Genomic DNA, 15566 nt, shown 5'->3' on the forward strand with positions numbered 1-15566 from the left:
ACGGATTAGTGGTACCGTCATACTTCCCCGGCAGGTGTGGGCGGAACTTGGACGGCCATGCCACCGCGCGGAGGTGATCCGCCAGCGCAGCGCAACCCACCCCAGCCACCGGAGTGCCCGCTTGTATCCGGGCGTTCACCGGAGGCTTGGGTGCCGCTGCATCCAAGTCGGCGTTGAGGTTGCGGCCCTCAATATTGAGGCGGCGTTCTCGCGCCCTTTCCACGGAGATGCGGGCGTCCTCACTCGCACGCCTGCGGTTGAGCTCCGCCCGCAGGTCTTCTGTTCGTGCGCCCCTTATGGTGGGGGAGCGCACGGACGCCGACGCACCGCCCTGGCGCCGGTGGTAGGGTACCACCGCATTGCCAGGCGGAGGTCGTTGCCCAGTCCTTGCAGAACTGGGGGAGGCCTGAGCCAGATGGAGGAGACGATCAACGTCGTCCCGCCACTGCCTCATGGCATTTGGCGAGGCTGCAGCAGCCGGAGGGTTGCGAAGCAACTCCCTAGCTGCTGCCTGCGCTCCGCCGCTCGCAGCTTGTGAGGGGGCCCTTGACGGGCGCCCTGACTCTTGCCGATGTGCAGCGCGCGCCGCCGCCGACGGTGGCTGCTCCGCGGGCACGGTTGCCCCTGGAGCAGGGAGGCGAGAGGCATGTGGCGTGGATGACGCCACACCCTCCGTCATCTCCACGTCGTCGTCGTGGTGGGAGTGCTCAGCCACCCGAACCATGGAGATGAGCAAGAGATGAACTAAAACCAACTAAATTCCCCTACCTGGGGCGCCAAATGTCGTGGTGTGCAAACCCACAGCCGGGTGGCGTAATGCACCCGCCTAAGCCCAGAGGGTGAGTACTCGGGGGTTAGCTAGGACTAGTTCAATCTCGTTGGGAGAACACGATGAACACAACAGGTTTTGAGTGGTTCGGGCCGCCGGAGAGTAATACCCTACGTCCACTGTGTGTTGTATTGCTTGTGTTGTCAAGCTGAGTCTGAGGATCTCAGAGCCCTCCTGTGTGCAGCGAGCGCCTCCCTTTTATATCTCAAGGGAGGCGCGTACATGGCCGTTGGGCCTCCGACAAGTGGGCCCAATCGATGTAGTATAAAATAACATACTGTTTATACATTATGGCGTTGCAGGCGAAGGAGATCCCATTCCTGGATTTCCTTGCTCTGCCCGCGGGAATCCTCCGTCCAGCATATCCATACCCTGTCTTGTCGAAACGGCGCCAGGGTGTAGCTTGCGGCGTTGTCTGCAGCGTAGCTGAACGGGACGTGTAGCTTACGGTGTAGGCGGCATGATGAAAAAGTGCCGTGCCGTCGTATCCATTTAATGCGGCAGACGGGCTCTGTGCGGATGCGGCGCATGCGGCTGCACTGTATACCTCGGTAATATGCGGTCTACAGTGAGGCCTGACAAAGGCTGCCCCACGTGCCGCGGCGGCAGAGCACGCCTCAACCACCCGCATTGAATGCGGTGGGTGGGCGAGTCTCCCAGAGGAAGACCCGCGCCCGCACCTGCGGGACACGTGACGGCTCCGGACCCCCCCGGCGGTATGTTGGTTCTACGCATGTGGGAGGTCCGGATGGACGCGGGAGGTCCCGGACCCCTATTGGGGGTCCGTGGCCTCGGCTGTTGGCTCGGAGCCTCCCTCCTCAGGGACACGTGGCGTCTCCGGACCTGTCCCGGAGCGAGGAGCGGGTCCGGGGCCATTGACCCGGTGAGGTAAGAGTCTGACCCGTGGGGCCCGGCTGCTTCGCCCATTATGGTGTAGTTACGGATGACTACACGAGTTCTGTCTTACTGCAGTAGAAGTGGGTATCCCTGCTACAAGGTACCAATACTTTTGTTTAATGGGAATGAGGAAAAGTATATTGTATTAGAGGTCCACATGTAGTGGTTGAAAACTCCTGTTTGTGCAATTACTTGGGCACCTGACCAGGGATGCTTGTCCATGATGATGCGTTCCAAATCATAATGTTGTTCTTACAGTTCGGAAGACGACTGAGCCTTTATTTGCAGTTCTAAGCGGAACCATTGCTTTCCATAAACAGCTCCGTCGATTCTCACAGGTATAGCCCGATCGATCTAGATGAGCCCAACAGAAATCTATCTATTATTTTATTATTTGGCCAATAAACGGAGCCTCCACTCCGCTCTCAAGGCCTAGAAATTCCCACGTTAATCAGAAAAAAATAGAAAAATAAAAATTACCCACCACTGCCATTATAATAAAATTAGCCCAAAATACCCCGTGTCTAATTAAAAATCACCCACCAATGCCATTATGAAAAATTAAATATAAAATATCATTTAGCTATTTATCAGTTACAAACATATACTATTAATAAAAACTAAAGCTAACAACAATTAATCAAAATAAAATGAAAATAAAAATAATCATATGCATAATATTATTAAAGCTCAATAAATCAAATTGTTATTATAGATAGATCATATTTGAATTGTTTTAACCAATAATAAGATATAATTTACATTAATGAACAAAGTGATGTATGGTAAAAAGTAGTAATCTTTAAGTAAGGATAGAACGACATGCATATTTTTAAATTTTCAATATTAGCCGCGCAAATGTGCGGACTATACGCCTAGTTACTTACTAATGACGGTAGGATGAATTGAACCACGTAGGTTTCTCCGATCCATTTCGTCTTGCTTTATCGTCTAGTGGCGCTTTGCGGCGGTGTTTACGGCAATGAAAACAAAGGATGCTGACGTAGGGAAAGGTAAAGAGCTAGGAAAGATGGTTTAAGCTCGTGCTCCGAATTCATCATCAGGAACGGGCCGGGTCGAGAATAATCGAAGAAGGCTGTCACGTCAGGATCGACCGATCGAGCCTCCCCGGAGGCCCGGATCACCAGGCGATGGCGATCCATCATGCCGCGCGCCGGGCGCTCGGCTCCACCGGCGGCAGTTACCAGCACGTACGTCAAACCAAACCACGCCCCATCGATCGCGATCGAGCCTCCCAAATCCCAAACCGCCTTGGGAGAGCCCAGGCTGCAGTTGTCTCTCGCGACGCCGATCCGCTCTGCCCGTGGGTTTCGCTGCCAGTTGCCGCGCGCGCCATCATCTCGCCCGCCCGGGTTTCACTCCTCTTGCGCTAGCGAACGGCCCCCGGCGGCCGCCAGGAATCCCGTCCCGAAGAGAGAAACGGAGCACGAAAACGAGCAAGATATCATGGTCCGCCAGCCGAGCGTCGTCTCTCGTGTCTGGCCTCTGGCGTGCCACTGCGTGCCCCATGCAAAGCCAGCAGAGAGCCATCGTCACAGGATCGGAACAGCGTTTCTTTCTTTTTTTTGTAAAAAATGCAGCGTTTCTGTTTCGGACTGAAAGCATCTTTCTACCGAAAGCTGAGCATCTTTTGGCGAGCTTTTACCATCGCTGGTACTTTGTGGAACGTTTTGTATCACGTGGAACGTCTCCAAGAAATGCTCGACCTGCTGCTTTCATTCCTGGAACGTTATTACGTTTTACTAGTAGTACTACATCACAAGTAGCGCCTTGGGAGCCAAGCTACTCGCGTTTGGCGTGTCACCGCCCGAACCGGAGCCTCGTCACATGATAGAAAGCCTCTTTTCGATCGGCCAACGTTTACTGCCATGATATAATAATAGGTAGCGTCTTCTAGAAATGCTCGGCATGCACCTTTTTATTATGGTTTACTATATTTTTTCCCTTTCAGAAATTATAATGTTTTTTTCTTCGGTAAAAGAGGAGGAATCTTGGAGGTAAACCTGAATTGTTTATATCGCGGTAACAAAAAATCACTGGGTTCGGCAGGCTGGAGCTGGAGGCTGTAGTTGGAATGGTGTGAGAGAAAGATATTATTAGACTGACTGGAGCTGGAATTGGTGGCTGGAGTAGTGTGAGAGAAAATTATTGTAGCGCTGGAGGCTAGAAACCAGCCGAACGGAGTGAAAAAAGACCGCCGAAGCGACGAGGAGCCACGATCCGGAGCACCGCGGCGCAGCACACGCCCAGGCGAGTAGGCGACACGGCAGCGGGGGGTAGCGGGCCCCACCGCAGCTATCTCCTTTGATGTCACTGTCCCGTAGCGCGTCAGCGTGGCTCCCAATTATAAGTTGGGTGGCCAGCTACCATCTTCCCATCTCCGTCCCCCTCCACTCCCACCTCCCTCCCTCTGCGAGGGGCAAAGCAAAGCAAGCCGCAAAGACCCCCTCCTCCTTTCCACACCCCACGCCTCGTCACTGTGCCGCCCGTGCCCTCCCGTCCCACCACCAATAATCCACCACCCCCACCCCGCTGCAGCGGCGATGTGCGGCGGCGCCATCCTCTCCGGCTTCATCCGGCCGTCCGGGCCGGCGGCCAAGAAGCAGCAGCAGCAGCTACTGCAGCACCAGCCCCGCCGGGTCACGGCCGACTTGCTGTGGCCGGGGCCCGGCAGGAAGGGAGCCCCCGTGGGGGATGACTTCGAGGCCGACTTCCGCGAGTTCGTGCGCGGGCTCGGCGAGGACGACGGCGCGGACGCCGCCGGCGACGACGGGGTCCAGGAGGTCCCCCCGCCGGAGCCGGCGATGTACGCCTTCGCCGCCGCGGCCAAGGCGGCGACCCCCGCAGTTGGTGAGGACCGCATTAAACTCGCTACCCCTTTTTATTTGTTTCGTTTCCTTCTGTGCTGGCACACACCCCGCTTAGACGGCCGGGCGAAAGAACGATGCCTCTTTTGGTGGGCTGTTTCTCGATCTCCTATCCTATGGTTGTTGAGTTCCATTCCATGGAGCTGCAGCCAGACAGGGCGTACGGCTGCAAGACCAAAATCCTATCTCTTGGCTACTCATGCAGCGGCTAGACGGACTTTTGTCCTAGAATCTGCTGCATGAGTAATTTCTAGTACTATATGTCTGTAATGGCATAGTATGCTACAAATGGAGAAGGTATTTGGTGTAGCTCTTAAGATAGTTCACGTGCTTTGCTCTGTCGTGTGTCTCGATTGCTAGAACCGGGTTTGATAAGCCTGGTAGATTTAAGGCTTTAATTTTTTAATTTATGATTCTACATAAGTGATCTACTGTGCAGTTATAGAAACAAGTAGTTGTCATGCAAAGGTATCTTGAGAATAGACGATTTATTCCGATTAGGGATCTTACAGCGATTGTATCATATCTAGTTAATTTCCAGTGAGGAATAGGTTCCGGAATCTGGAATTCTTCCGTATTAACTGTATCTCATTGTTGATGTTAGATGCAGGTTAACCTTCTTTTCCTGTCAAATTTTCTTTATAAGAAAAATATAGGTTTACAGTATTTGATGGTCAAGAGAGAAGGATTCGAGTGCTTTTAATTCACATGAACTTAATTCTTAAGTGTAAATTGTTAAAAGCGACATCTTAAATTGCGCCTTAGTACTATATATATTGTTGATGATGATCCATTCATGCTAGATGTGGAAGGTGTAAATTATCTGAAGATTTAATTTCCTGAATTTGCGACACAAAAGGGGACATCATATCTAACATGTAACTGGTCTATTATCATAAATAATAGATTGATCAACTACTTCTGTCCTTACAAAACTTGCATGCCTATTCCATATGTTTTATTGAGACGAACTGATAGGTGCTCTTTATATAGATGGTGTGATGACTCCAAAGACTGTTCAACATGATGAACCTACTGCTACCTCAGCAAAGCGCAACCGGAAGAATCAGTACAGGGGGATCCGCCAGCGTCCCTGGGGCAAATGGGCGGCTGAGATCCGAGACCCTAGCAAGGGTGTCCGTGTTTGGCTTGGAACTTACAACACGGCTGAGGAGGCCGCAAGGGCATATGACGCTGAAGCTCGAAAGATTCGTGGCAAGAAGGCAAAGGTCAATTTTCCTGATGAAGCACCAGATGCTCAGAAATCAATCCTAAAGCCAACTACTGCCAATCCAACAAAGCTTACTCCTCCACCAAAGGCCTGTGCTGGTGAGACTTTCAGTAATCTGAACAATGGAGACAATGATTTGTTTGCAATGTTTGCCTTCAGTGACAGTAAGGTGCCTGTGAAGCCAGCTGAGGGTGCCAGTTTCCTCCCTGCAGTGAAACCTCTTGGGTCCACTAAGAGATCTGCGGAGAACATGCTCTCTGACCAGAGCAGTAACTCATATGGCTCTTCTGACTTTGGGTGGGACGATGAGACCATGACCTCAGACTACACTTCGGTCTTTGCTCCCAATAATGCTGTGGCAGCATATGCCAATCCCGCTTACCTGCAAGGTGAAGCATCAAAGAGAATGAGGAACAATTATGGTGTAGCTGTGCCTCAGGGAAATGGTGCACCCAATCTCGCACGAGGCATGTCTGGTTTCGATCCTGAGATGAACTATTTGCCATTGCCTTATGTTGAGAGCAGCTCAGACACATCAATGGACAGCCTTCTGCAAAATGATGCTCCACAGGACGGGGCTAGCAGTGGGGATCTCTGGAGCCTCGATGAACTGCTCATGGCAGCTGGTGCTTATTGAGAGGACCATGGTTATTGACATTGCGGCGCTTTGCTGCGGAAAAATGTAAGTCCTCCTTACTGCCCATTTTGGTTTCCCTGCATACTTCTTGGACAATTATTTCTGTTGCTTGTGGACTATCTCAAGATTCATTTTGTTTCCATGTCAGGTCAGTTGCCTATGGTGATGCTGAAGAGCCAGTTATGTCCGCTATATTTCGTCGCGGATCGTACCGTAGCTATATCTGTTAGATTTGAATGTGCTTCTGCCGTGGAACTCTATGACAATGTTTATAGTATGGTACTGTATGCAAGCTTGAGACTGATTCAATAACTACCATGCCACATGTCTGCTGTACTGTAATGCGCGTACTGCTTGCTATGTACTATATGGTGTGCTTTATATTGCAACACTCTTGGTCTGGAAGCACTTGGTCTCGCTGTCTACGCAATATTTCTTTTCGGGAAACGTTTGGTGCCGGCTAAAGCTGACGATATGTGGCACCAGAAATCCAGAGAGATCCAGAAGACCTAATCAGGCTTGCAGTTGTTGATGTGAAGGCTTGTTTGTCTCACTCGATCAGCTCTTTGCTGAGAATAAATGAATAAGCTCGCGTTAGATTCCGGCTGGGGTTTGTTTAAGGGCCACTGGTCAAGGCATTAGCTGAACCTGGGCAGGTTCTGTGCTATGTTTTTATGCATGAGACATTTTTTATGTTGAGAGATAGCTACTGGAACAGATGATTGTACTATCTTGGACTGCGACTGAGAAAGGTGGTGAACTGCACACTGGGGTTTTGCTTTTCTAGCTAGGTTGGCACTGAGCTCTACAGCCACAAAGTCGTACTATGAGTTTTTTAAGACCAAAAACAAAATATTGAATTTACTTGTAGCAGTTACATATTAACAAATCTTTTTCACCTTACATGCCTAGTGATGATCTTTTGAGCAAGTGCCAATATTAATTATGACGCTGAACAAAATTCAGGCTCCAAGGGAGAGTCGTTTCATCCCTGATTTCTTGTAAGATTAATTTGAATGGAAAACTAGGGAGCAAATTGGCCAACTTGGGCATGTTGCTATGGTTGCTATTGCTTGTGCTGTCAGCTGTGGTCCTCAAGGAATTATTGCCATGGCGTCAGTGACAGAGGCTGCTCATTTTAGCTCGGTGCACTGCGGTTGGATCCCGAGCTTTCTCTGGCCACCATCCCAAGTGGGTCTCTGGGAGAACTTAACTCCAACCTCGGATCGTCGAGGGCAATAATTTGCGTGGAGACGTCTAAACCTCTTCCATTTGTAAGTGTAACACTCAACTATGAAACCATCACTAGGCAAGCGTGACGTTTCGACTTATGATGATCTCAAATAATAGCTATGAAATCGTCCAATGGCCAAATTGATGCAAATTTCCTTCCTATTAATATAACAGGCAGTTCTCCTGCCGGTTCTGTTTGAATTTTTTTTTGATATTAATAGCCTATATATACGCCTATTTGTGTGAACATTTTTCCCCCTCTAATTTTGATGGTCTCGTCACAAGTTTTTTCTTCCACATGTTGCCATCCATTTCATCACCTTTGTTGATGCAGCAAAATATTTTTAACACATTAAAGGCCAAGAGAGAGAGAGAGAGAGAGAGAGAGAGAGAGAGAGAGAGAGAGAGTACCAAAAGTCCATAGCAGACAAGGTAATTAATAGGATGCAGATTGAAATTTTTTGTGTAAACATGAGGATTAATGTTTGAGAGGGTTGTACATATATGGACCCTTCTTTTCTACTCGTGTCATCGAAGCCTCTGTCATGACGACACCACCACTCATCAGATTGCAAACGGCCACATACAATGGCTGAATTCAGGAAGGTACGACCCTTGAGAATTGTGGACCGGATCGGAACCTCGACTCGAGGCCAATCTATAAGCATGCAACTGACAGCTCGGAAGCTCCATTGGGGTTGGATATTTTGCTGGATCGTCATGAGACCAAAACCTCACATCAGACCTGCTTGAGATGCCCGATCACCATCCAGGCGGACGACGACGGGACAAAAACGTCGCGGCCTAGAGCACAGGAGGCCGTGCCCTACTGCCCGCGATGTGCCGATGTGGCCATCCAGCACTCGGCGCGCGGAAAAGGACCGCAACGATCGGTTCATCTCATTTGATTGGCATGGATCCCACTCCCCCCTCAGGTTCAATGAACTCAACCTCCGATCCCTCTCTCTCTTTCTCTAATTGCACTGGTAGGGTTCTCTCCTTTTTGCCGAGCGAGGATGCGAACGAAACAAGGAACAATATAGTAATAATTTCCTTGCACGAACGAGACGGACCCCTTGCATCTAATCTATCGGGTGCCATGCATTCAGTTGTCAGGAAAATATAATGATATGGTTTTGCTAGTGGTTGCCCGGCCGAAACAATTCTGTCCAAAGTTTTTTTGTTCCTTTTTGGAACGAAGTGGCGGATCAGCTAGGGAAATAGCGATGATTCGTTGGGGTCGACCTTCCATGAGCACTTGAGCAGAACAAGCAAGTGGATGAACAACTTAGCAACGGCAAAGATGCATGTGCATATAGATTCCGGCGCTCCAAATCCTCTGCGAGCTTCCTGCTTAAGTACGTGCTCCATGCGTGGTTGGGTTAGATACGGCCTGGATGTGTTAATTATTAGAGCAGGGTGACCAACGCCCGGGCCGGGTTGCAAAAGTCGCCCGGGTTAGTTTGTCGTGTAGCGAGTAGCTAGCCTGGCGGATTACCCCTCTTCTCTCCCCGTTTCCCTTGAGATCACCTGGGATTCGATTACCTAGACAAACATACAAGAAGGCGTACTATATGCACTAAACAAGCTCAGATTGGCAGGTCATTATATTGGATGTTTCTTAATTAACCTTCTCGTCAACAACTAATGAACTAAGCCAATCCCTAGTACACTGCATCCGGCCCTGCAGGCTGCAGCTCCTCTTTATTCCCGGCTCCTCCCACATGTAGGTGGTCAAGGACCAACTTGCAGCCAGCATTGTTTTATCGGCGCTGCATGCTCATCGGCTTAATCAGATACGTGCACCACTCAGCATATATATTGTAGTAATTTTCGAAGCGTAGATGCTCTTCGCCGGCCGTCAAGTGTTACGCATCAATTTAATTTGCAGGCATCATCGGAGCAGAGACCTGGTTTGTCTTCACGTTCATGCGCCCACATTTCAACTTGAATTTTCTTCTCTCCGCCGTCAGTTAGTCTACTATCTGACGTGCTTGATTGGGTGCAGGAAGGTTGTTGCGACTTCCTGGCACTACTAGAAAATGGCACATTCATCCCTAAATGTTAGTATCGGGTGCACTTTAGTCCGGTACTAAAGCTCAATTTAGTACCGGGCAGTAAACACAGTGCTCCTGAGAGCTGAATAGTACCGACTGGAACCACCAGCCGGTACTAAAAGAAATCACTGACGTCGAGAGATAATTATTTAGTATCAGTTGGTGGCTTTAGCCGGTACTAAATAACACCAAAAAAATTTAGTACCAGGTAGAGACACCACCCGATACAAAAAAATATGCCATTAGTACCGGACGGAGCCCCCGTACTAACACGACAATGTGCAAAAAAATCTTCTGACGAGAGCCAGGAGCGGCCTTGTCTCTTCCCCTTCCCCTTCTCCTTTTTAATCTCGTCTCTTCTCTCAGTCTTCTCCCCCAGATCCATTCTCTCCTCTCTCTCTCTAGAGCAGGCCTCGGCGTGGAGGCCCCCAGCCGGTCGCGGCAAGGCGGCGGAGGCGTGTAATATCCCAAAAAATCACCAAATTAAATCACGCGCTAAATTTATTTTTCAAAAGTTTTTCGTCGTTGAGCTCAAATCATTTTTCCCCCTTCCTGTGCCGCGCACACCGCGACGCCGCGACGCCCGCGCCACGCCACGGCCGCCTGCCCAAGCGCCACACGCGTTCCACGCGGTCCCGAAGCTCGCCGCGCCGCCCGCTGGTCAGTACCACCACCGCCTTCCTGTGCCTGCCCTCGCCGCCGGCCACGCACACGCGCGCACTGCTCGCACAGCGCCGCCGCCTCGCCGCTCGAGCCGCTCAGCGACAAGCACAGCGCCCAGGGCCCCTCCACGTGCTCGTCCTCCTCGGCGCACCGCTCGAGCCATCCTATCACCCGTATCGCCACCGCGAATCGCGCCGCCGCTCCACGACGCCGCAACGACTCCAAGTGCCATTAATGGCCGTCCTCGGAGCTCGCGAGCCGGCCACCTGCCCCGCCCTCTCCCGGCCTATAAGTAGCACCTTCGCGCAGCTCTCGGCCACCATCACCGCCTCCGCCACCGCGTGCCTTCCTTCCCAGCCCGCAGCGCCGCCGCCACGGTCGGCTCTGCTGCTCGCCACCCGCCGCCGTAGGCCGACCTCCTCGCTCCATCCTAGCCCAAGGAGAGGAGAGCAGTAGGGTGCCCTCGCTTCCCTCGTCATTTTCCCCTAGCCCTAGCCGCCACCGGGACCCTGCAGCGCCGCCGCCGTGGCGCCGCCTCTACGGGCCGCCACTCCTCAAATCGAGGAGGGGAATCGATTCCCCGTACACCCCTCCTCCTTTCCCCCTCCTTCCCGGCTGCCGCAAGCCCCAGGGCCGCCGGCGCCCAGCACCCCCCCTCCTCTGTTCTGCGCGTGAGGAGGAAGAAGGAGGGCACATTTGCCAAAACCCCCCTCCCCTTCCCTCTATTCTATAAAGAGCCCTTCCACTCTTTTGACTTTTTGCAAAAGAATCCTTGCCCTTTATTATATTCCAAAATAAATCCTTCCCCCATAAAAGCATATTTCTAAATAAACCCCTGACTTTTTTCATAATAACCCGGGTATTTTCTAAAATACCAATCAAGCCCCTGACTTCTCAGAAATAATTACAAACAGGTCCCTGACTCCTTATGTAACCCCTAAACCTCTCTATAACCTATCATTTCATGAGCCAAACAATCTCCAATCGATCTGAAACTTTACCACGCCATTTCTAACAAAGTTTTGGCCATGCCATTAGGAAACCGCCAAAAAATATCACTCCTATCTCCATATCTTAATTGTTTCTGATTCGAGCTCAACGATAAAATCTTTATTTCTTTTTCTTAATTGTGTGTTTGTTTGTATAAGTCGTAGATCACGGTGCGAGCGAGGGAGAACCCGTTGACGAGCAGTACTGCGAGCAAGTGAACGAGGACCAGTTCAACGATCCCGAACCCGAAGGACAGCACCTTGATCAGGACTTCCCGGAAGGCTTTGAAGACGGCAAGTTCAATCCCGCCCTTTGATGCATGTTTTGTCCTAGTTTTTATAAACACAACCTATTAGCCTATTTTACAAAACTGCATATGTTTTGCCTGCTGCAAACATGGTTGGATAGCTACCCCTTGATTTGTTATAACCATTCTTTGACCACCTAGATTAATGTCTGAATGTGATCTGTTTGGACGTTAATCGCTGCTAGAACGCTTAGGACCTTAAACACGATACGACTTGTTTTATAAAAAGAAAATGTGTGGGTGTGTGTGGGAAGGGAAAAATGTGAAATTTTCAAAAGATGAGTATAGACGGGATGGATGGCACTTCTGTGTGAACTGCCAAATGGTGTGCTCATACCCGTGTGGTAGAGCAAGGAAGGGAGATATCCATCTTGTCACAACTAAGGACCGAGTTGGTATGTCATCTCACTTAACTCCACTATCGTGCATACCACTCAACTGTTGAATGGGCAACGGCTTAGCATAAACCCCACTAGTTAGTCTGATAGCCATCAGGAGAGCTGAGAGCAACGGGTGACCAAGGAGAAGGGATATGCTATGTGTGACTTATGCCCCGGTTATACCTCGGTGATAGGTCGATGACCCCTTGGTAGATCCCGTGGTGGCTAGTCAGGTCTAGCTAAGGTGGGTAACAGCTTTGTTGGGATCTGCACCGACACTAAGGTGATCGTGCTGTGGTGCCCCGCTTGTGGGTAAAGTTGCACACCTCTGCAGAGTTAAGAATCTATTCGAATAGCCGTGCCCACGGTATTGGACGAGTTACGGTGTGGTCACATAACTAGTGTTTCTTCTGGGAATGGATGGGTTGGCGTGAGTGGTTTTGGAAAAGTGTCCGGCAGTTGTGCCGTGTGCTACGGCGGATGAGGAGTCCGGTAGCAGCTTAAAACTTGGATCCTGTGTGGGTCAACACTACGTGTTACCCGGTACAAGGAAAAACTTCCTTTGAAAATCCTTTCTTTCAAATGAACCCCTGCATAAAAATTTGCTTTCCGCAAATGAAACCCTAGCCTTATCCTTGATTTACCCTGTGCATTATATTCTGTTTATACCCCCTCCGTGGGTGTGGTTGGACTTGCTGAGTATGTTTGTACTCACCCCATTCTTAATTTTTACAGAGGAAGATCCAGACTTCGTTCCCGAAGACGTTGAGTAGAGGTTCCGTGCTGCACCCAACCTTGCCTGTGGATAGGGTCACCCGCAGGAAGTTCCGTATGGCGCAGGAATATCGTTGTGTGAGTGTTAGTTGTTATCCTCGCGATAGTGGCGCTTCACTGCTCACTTCCGCGTAGAGTTGTATGGTGATGTACCATCTGATGTAATAAAAATACTATAAGCCTCATGGGACTAATATTGTATCACTTTTAAGTCTTCTCTTATGAGGGGACGCTTCAAGGCGCCAGGCCCCGGCGGCGGGGGCGCGCGGGCGGAGCCAGCCCGGCCCTGGCGGCGGAGGGGCGCGTGGGAGGCGTGGCCAGGCCGTGGCGGCGAAGGCGTGCGGGCGGAGCCGGTCTGGCCCCGGCGGCTGAGGCGCGCGCGGGCGGCGCCGCCAGGCCGCCAGCGCGCAGGCCGCTGACCACCATGGGCGCGTAGGGAGGCTCGGCTCCATGTTGTGTTTTTTTTTTGTTCTTATGAAACTTTGATTTGTTCATGTGAAGTCTGTGAAATCTGTAATTAGCTCGTTCATGTGATTGTAATTTTTTTGTGATTTTTGTGGTCCATGTATTCTTGTAAAATCTGTAAGTGGTTCATTGATTCATATGATTGTGAACTTTTTGTGATTCTTGTGATTCATGTGATTGTGATTATTGTGATTGTGGCATGTGTCTTGTGGAAAAGAAAATGAGAAAAGAAAGGAAAAAAAAGCTACGAATGATGCGGTAGGGGAGGAGTTTGTACCGGTCGGTACAGACACTCTATTTAGTACCGGTCGCTCTGATCGGTACTAAATGTTTGTGCATTTTGTACCGATGGATGGGTGCCGGGTGAGCGACTGGTACTAATTAGGGGTTCATAACCGGTACTAGTGTGGATTTTTCTGGTAGCGTGGAGATCGACCGATCGACGACAGGGCGCGGGAGCTAGCCTTGTGGTCGTCGTCAGCCGTCGTCGGCCACAGCGCCTAGCTAGAGGCAAGAGCTAGGCGGCGCACGTCGGCGGCGTCGTAGCCGGGCGGCTCATGTGTACACAGACGGTAGAGCCGTTTCGCTACAGGACACAGCGTTGCCGGGACCGGCACGGCGCCTGCTCTTATATACTCCTACCTAGCGGAGGCGTACGGCTGCCCTCTTGATCGCCCGGCCGGTTAAGTCCATGTGGCGCCATGCCGGCTGCGGCTCCTGGCTAGCTGCGATCGACATGAGCGCGCCGCGGAGCACGCAAGCACGCCTACAAGAGACAGGGATCACGACGTACGTGTACGTGTATATCCAAATATATATGTCGAGCCGGCTCGGAAAAGACGATCGAAATCGTTAGCTCACGACTCGCGAGCTCATCACGGCGCCGCCGGCGCCGGCGCCGCCGCCGACGCGAGCTAACCGCATGGCGGTGCCGGGCGGCCATGGGTACGGTAGCCCGCAAATGGATTGGAAACCAAACTATACCCACGCCAATCCATTTTTATTAGAAAAATTAATATTATCCATACCACTCCAAACCACCACCACAAACTAATCCAACCTAAATATTTCAGCTCATGATATAATAAACTTTAGCCAAACTATGGTTACAACCCAATAAGAACCCGTTTCCCAAAAAAAAATTATAGTGTAGATTTTATCGCACTGTTTTGCACAGAGTAACTCTCAGTTATACTGAGCCATCTCCAACAAAATTCGGTTAATTTCGATAAAATTTTATACGCGATGTTTTATTTTTAGGGTCCGGCCCTTGACGTGGGACCCAAGTGTAATTCTAGCCACACTGTTTTGCACAAAGTAGCTGCTAGTCATACCGATGCATCTCCAGTAAATTTCAATCAATTTCGATAAAATTTTATAGTGTGAACGTGAGGTTTTATTTTTAGGGTCCGGCTTTTGATGTGGGCCCACGTGTAATTCTAGCCACGCTGTTTTGCACAGAGTAGCTCCTAGTCATGCTGAGTCGTCTCCAATAAATTTCAGTCAATTTCGATAAAATTTTATAATGTGAACGCGATGTTTTATTTCTAGAGTCCGGCTCTTGACGTGAGACCCACATGTAATTCTTGCTATACTGTTTTGCACAAAGTAGCTGCTAGTCATACTGAGCCATCTCCAACAAATTTCAGTCAATTTCGATAAAATTTTATAATGTGAACGCGATGTTTTATTTCTAGGGTCCGGCTTGTTTGCGACCGACATTTATATATAGTCATACTATTTTGCATAAAAAAACCATTTCAGCTCACCCGTATCCACTCCAATCCATATATTACATAAGACTAATTTGAATCCATCCAAATACAATCCATATCAACTAATCTATTAAACTCATTTCAACCCAAACCATTAGCAACTATTCACGGGAGCTAGTCGGCCTGCCAGCGTTAGCCAAAGCATGCAGTCCAAGGTTACTGTTAAACATGGGCTTAAACTAACTGGGCCCTCCAGTCGGCCCGGCCGACGCGACCGGGTCTGAATCCGAGCCGCACCATCTCGATCCAACGCCTAACGACGTACGGTAATTATTGGATCAGCAGCAGCGAGAACGAAGTTTGTTGCGATTTCCCGGCCCGAGGAGATCGGCCGGCCGACGACAGATACTTTGCATTCGTCACCGGCGGCCGGCGTGCGTCTAGGTCTAGCCGTCGAGGTCTAGGCGTCTAGTAGCTAAACGGATCGGACGTCACCAACG

The 15566-nt window shown here is 50.3% G+C and overlaps 1 protein-coding gene across 2 annotated transcripts; it reads left to right on the plus strand.

Moving 5' to 3' along the window:
• Nucleotides 1–4110: 4110 nt before the first annotated feature.
• On the plus strand, nt 4111–6887 carry LOC120660748 (ethylene-responsive transcription factor 1-like). 2 transcript variants are annotated; one of them, XM_039939381.1, is made up of 3 exons: nt 4111–4597; nt 5608–6527; nt 6636–6887. In XM_039939381.1, exons 1-2 carry the CDS (start codon nt 4291–4293, stop codon nt 6480–6482), a joined length of 1182 nt encoding a protein of 393 aa, XP_039795315.1. In that variant the 5' UTR covers nt 4111–4290; the 3' UTR covers nt 6483–6527; nt 6636–6887. The 2 variants fall into 2 exon arrangements, with proteins under 2 accessions (XP_039795315.1, XP_039795314.1); XM_039939380.1 differs by having other exon boundaries at nt 4112–4597; nt 6631–6887.
• Nucleotides 6888–15566: the final 8679 nt, after the last annotated feature.

This window comes from Panicum virgatum, chromosome 2N (genome assembly GCF_016808335.1).
Source record: "Panicum virgatum strain AP13 chromosome 2N, P.virgatum_v5, whole genome shotgun sequence".
NCBI lineage: Eukaryota > Viridiplantae > Streptophyta > Magnoliopsida > Poales > Poaceae > Panicum > Panicum virgatum.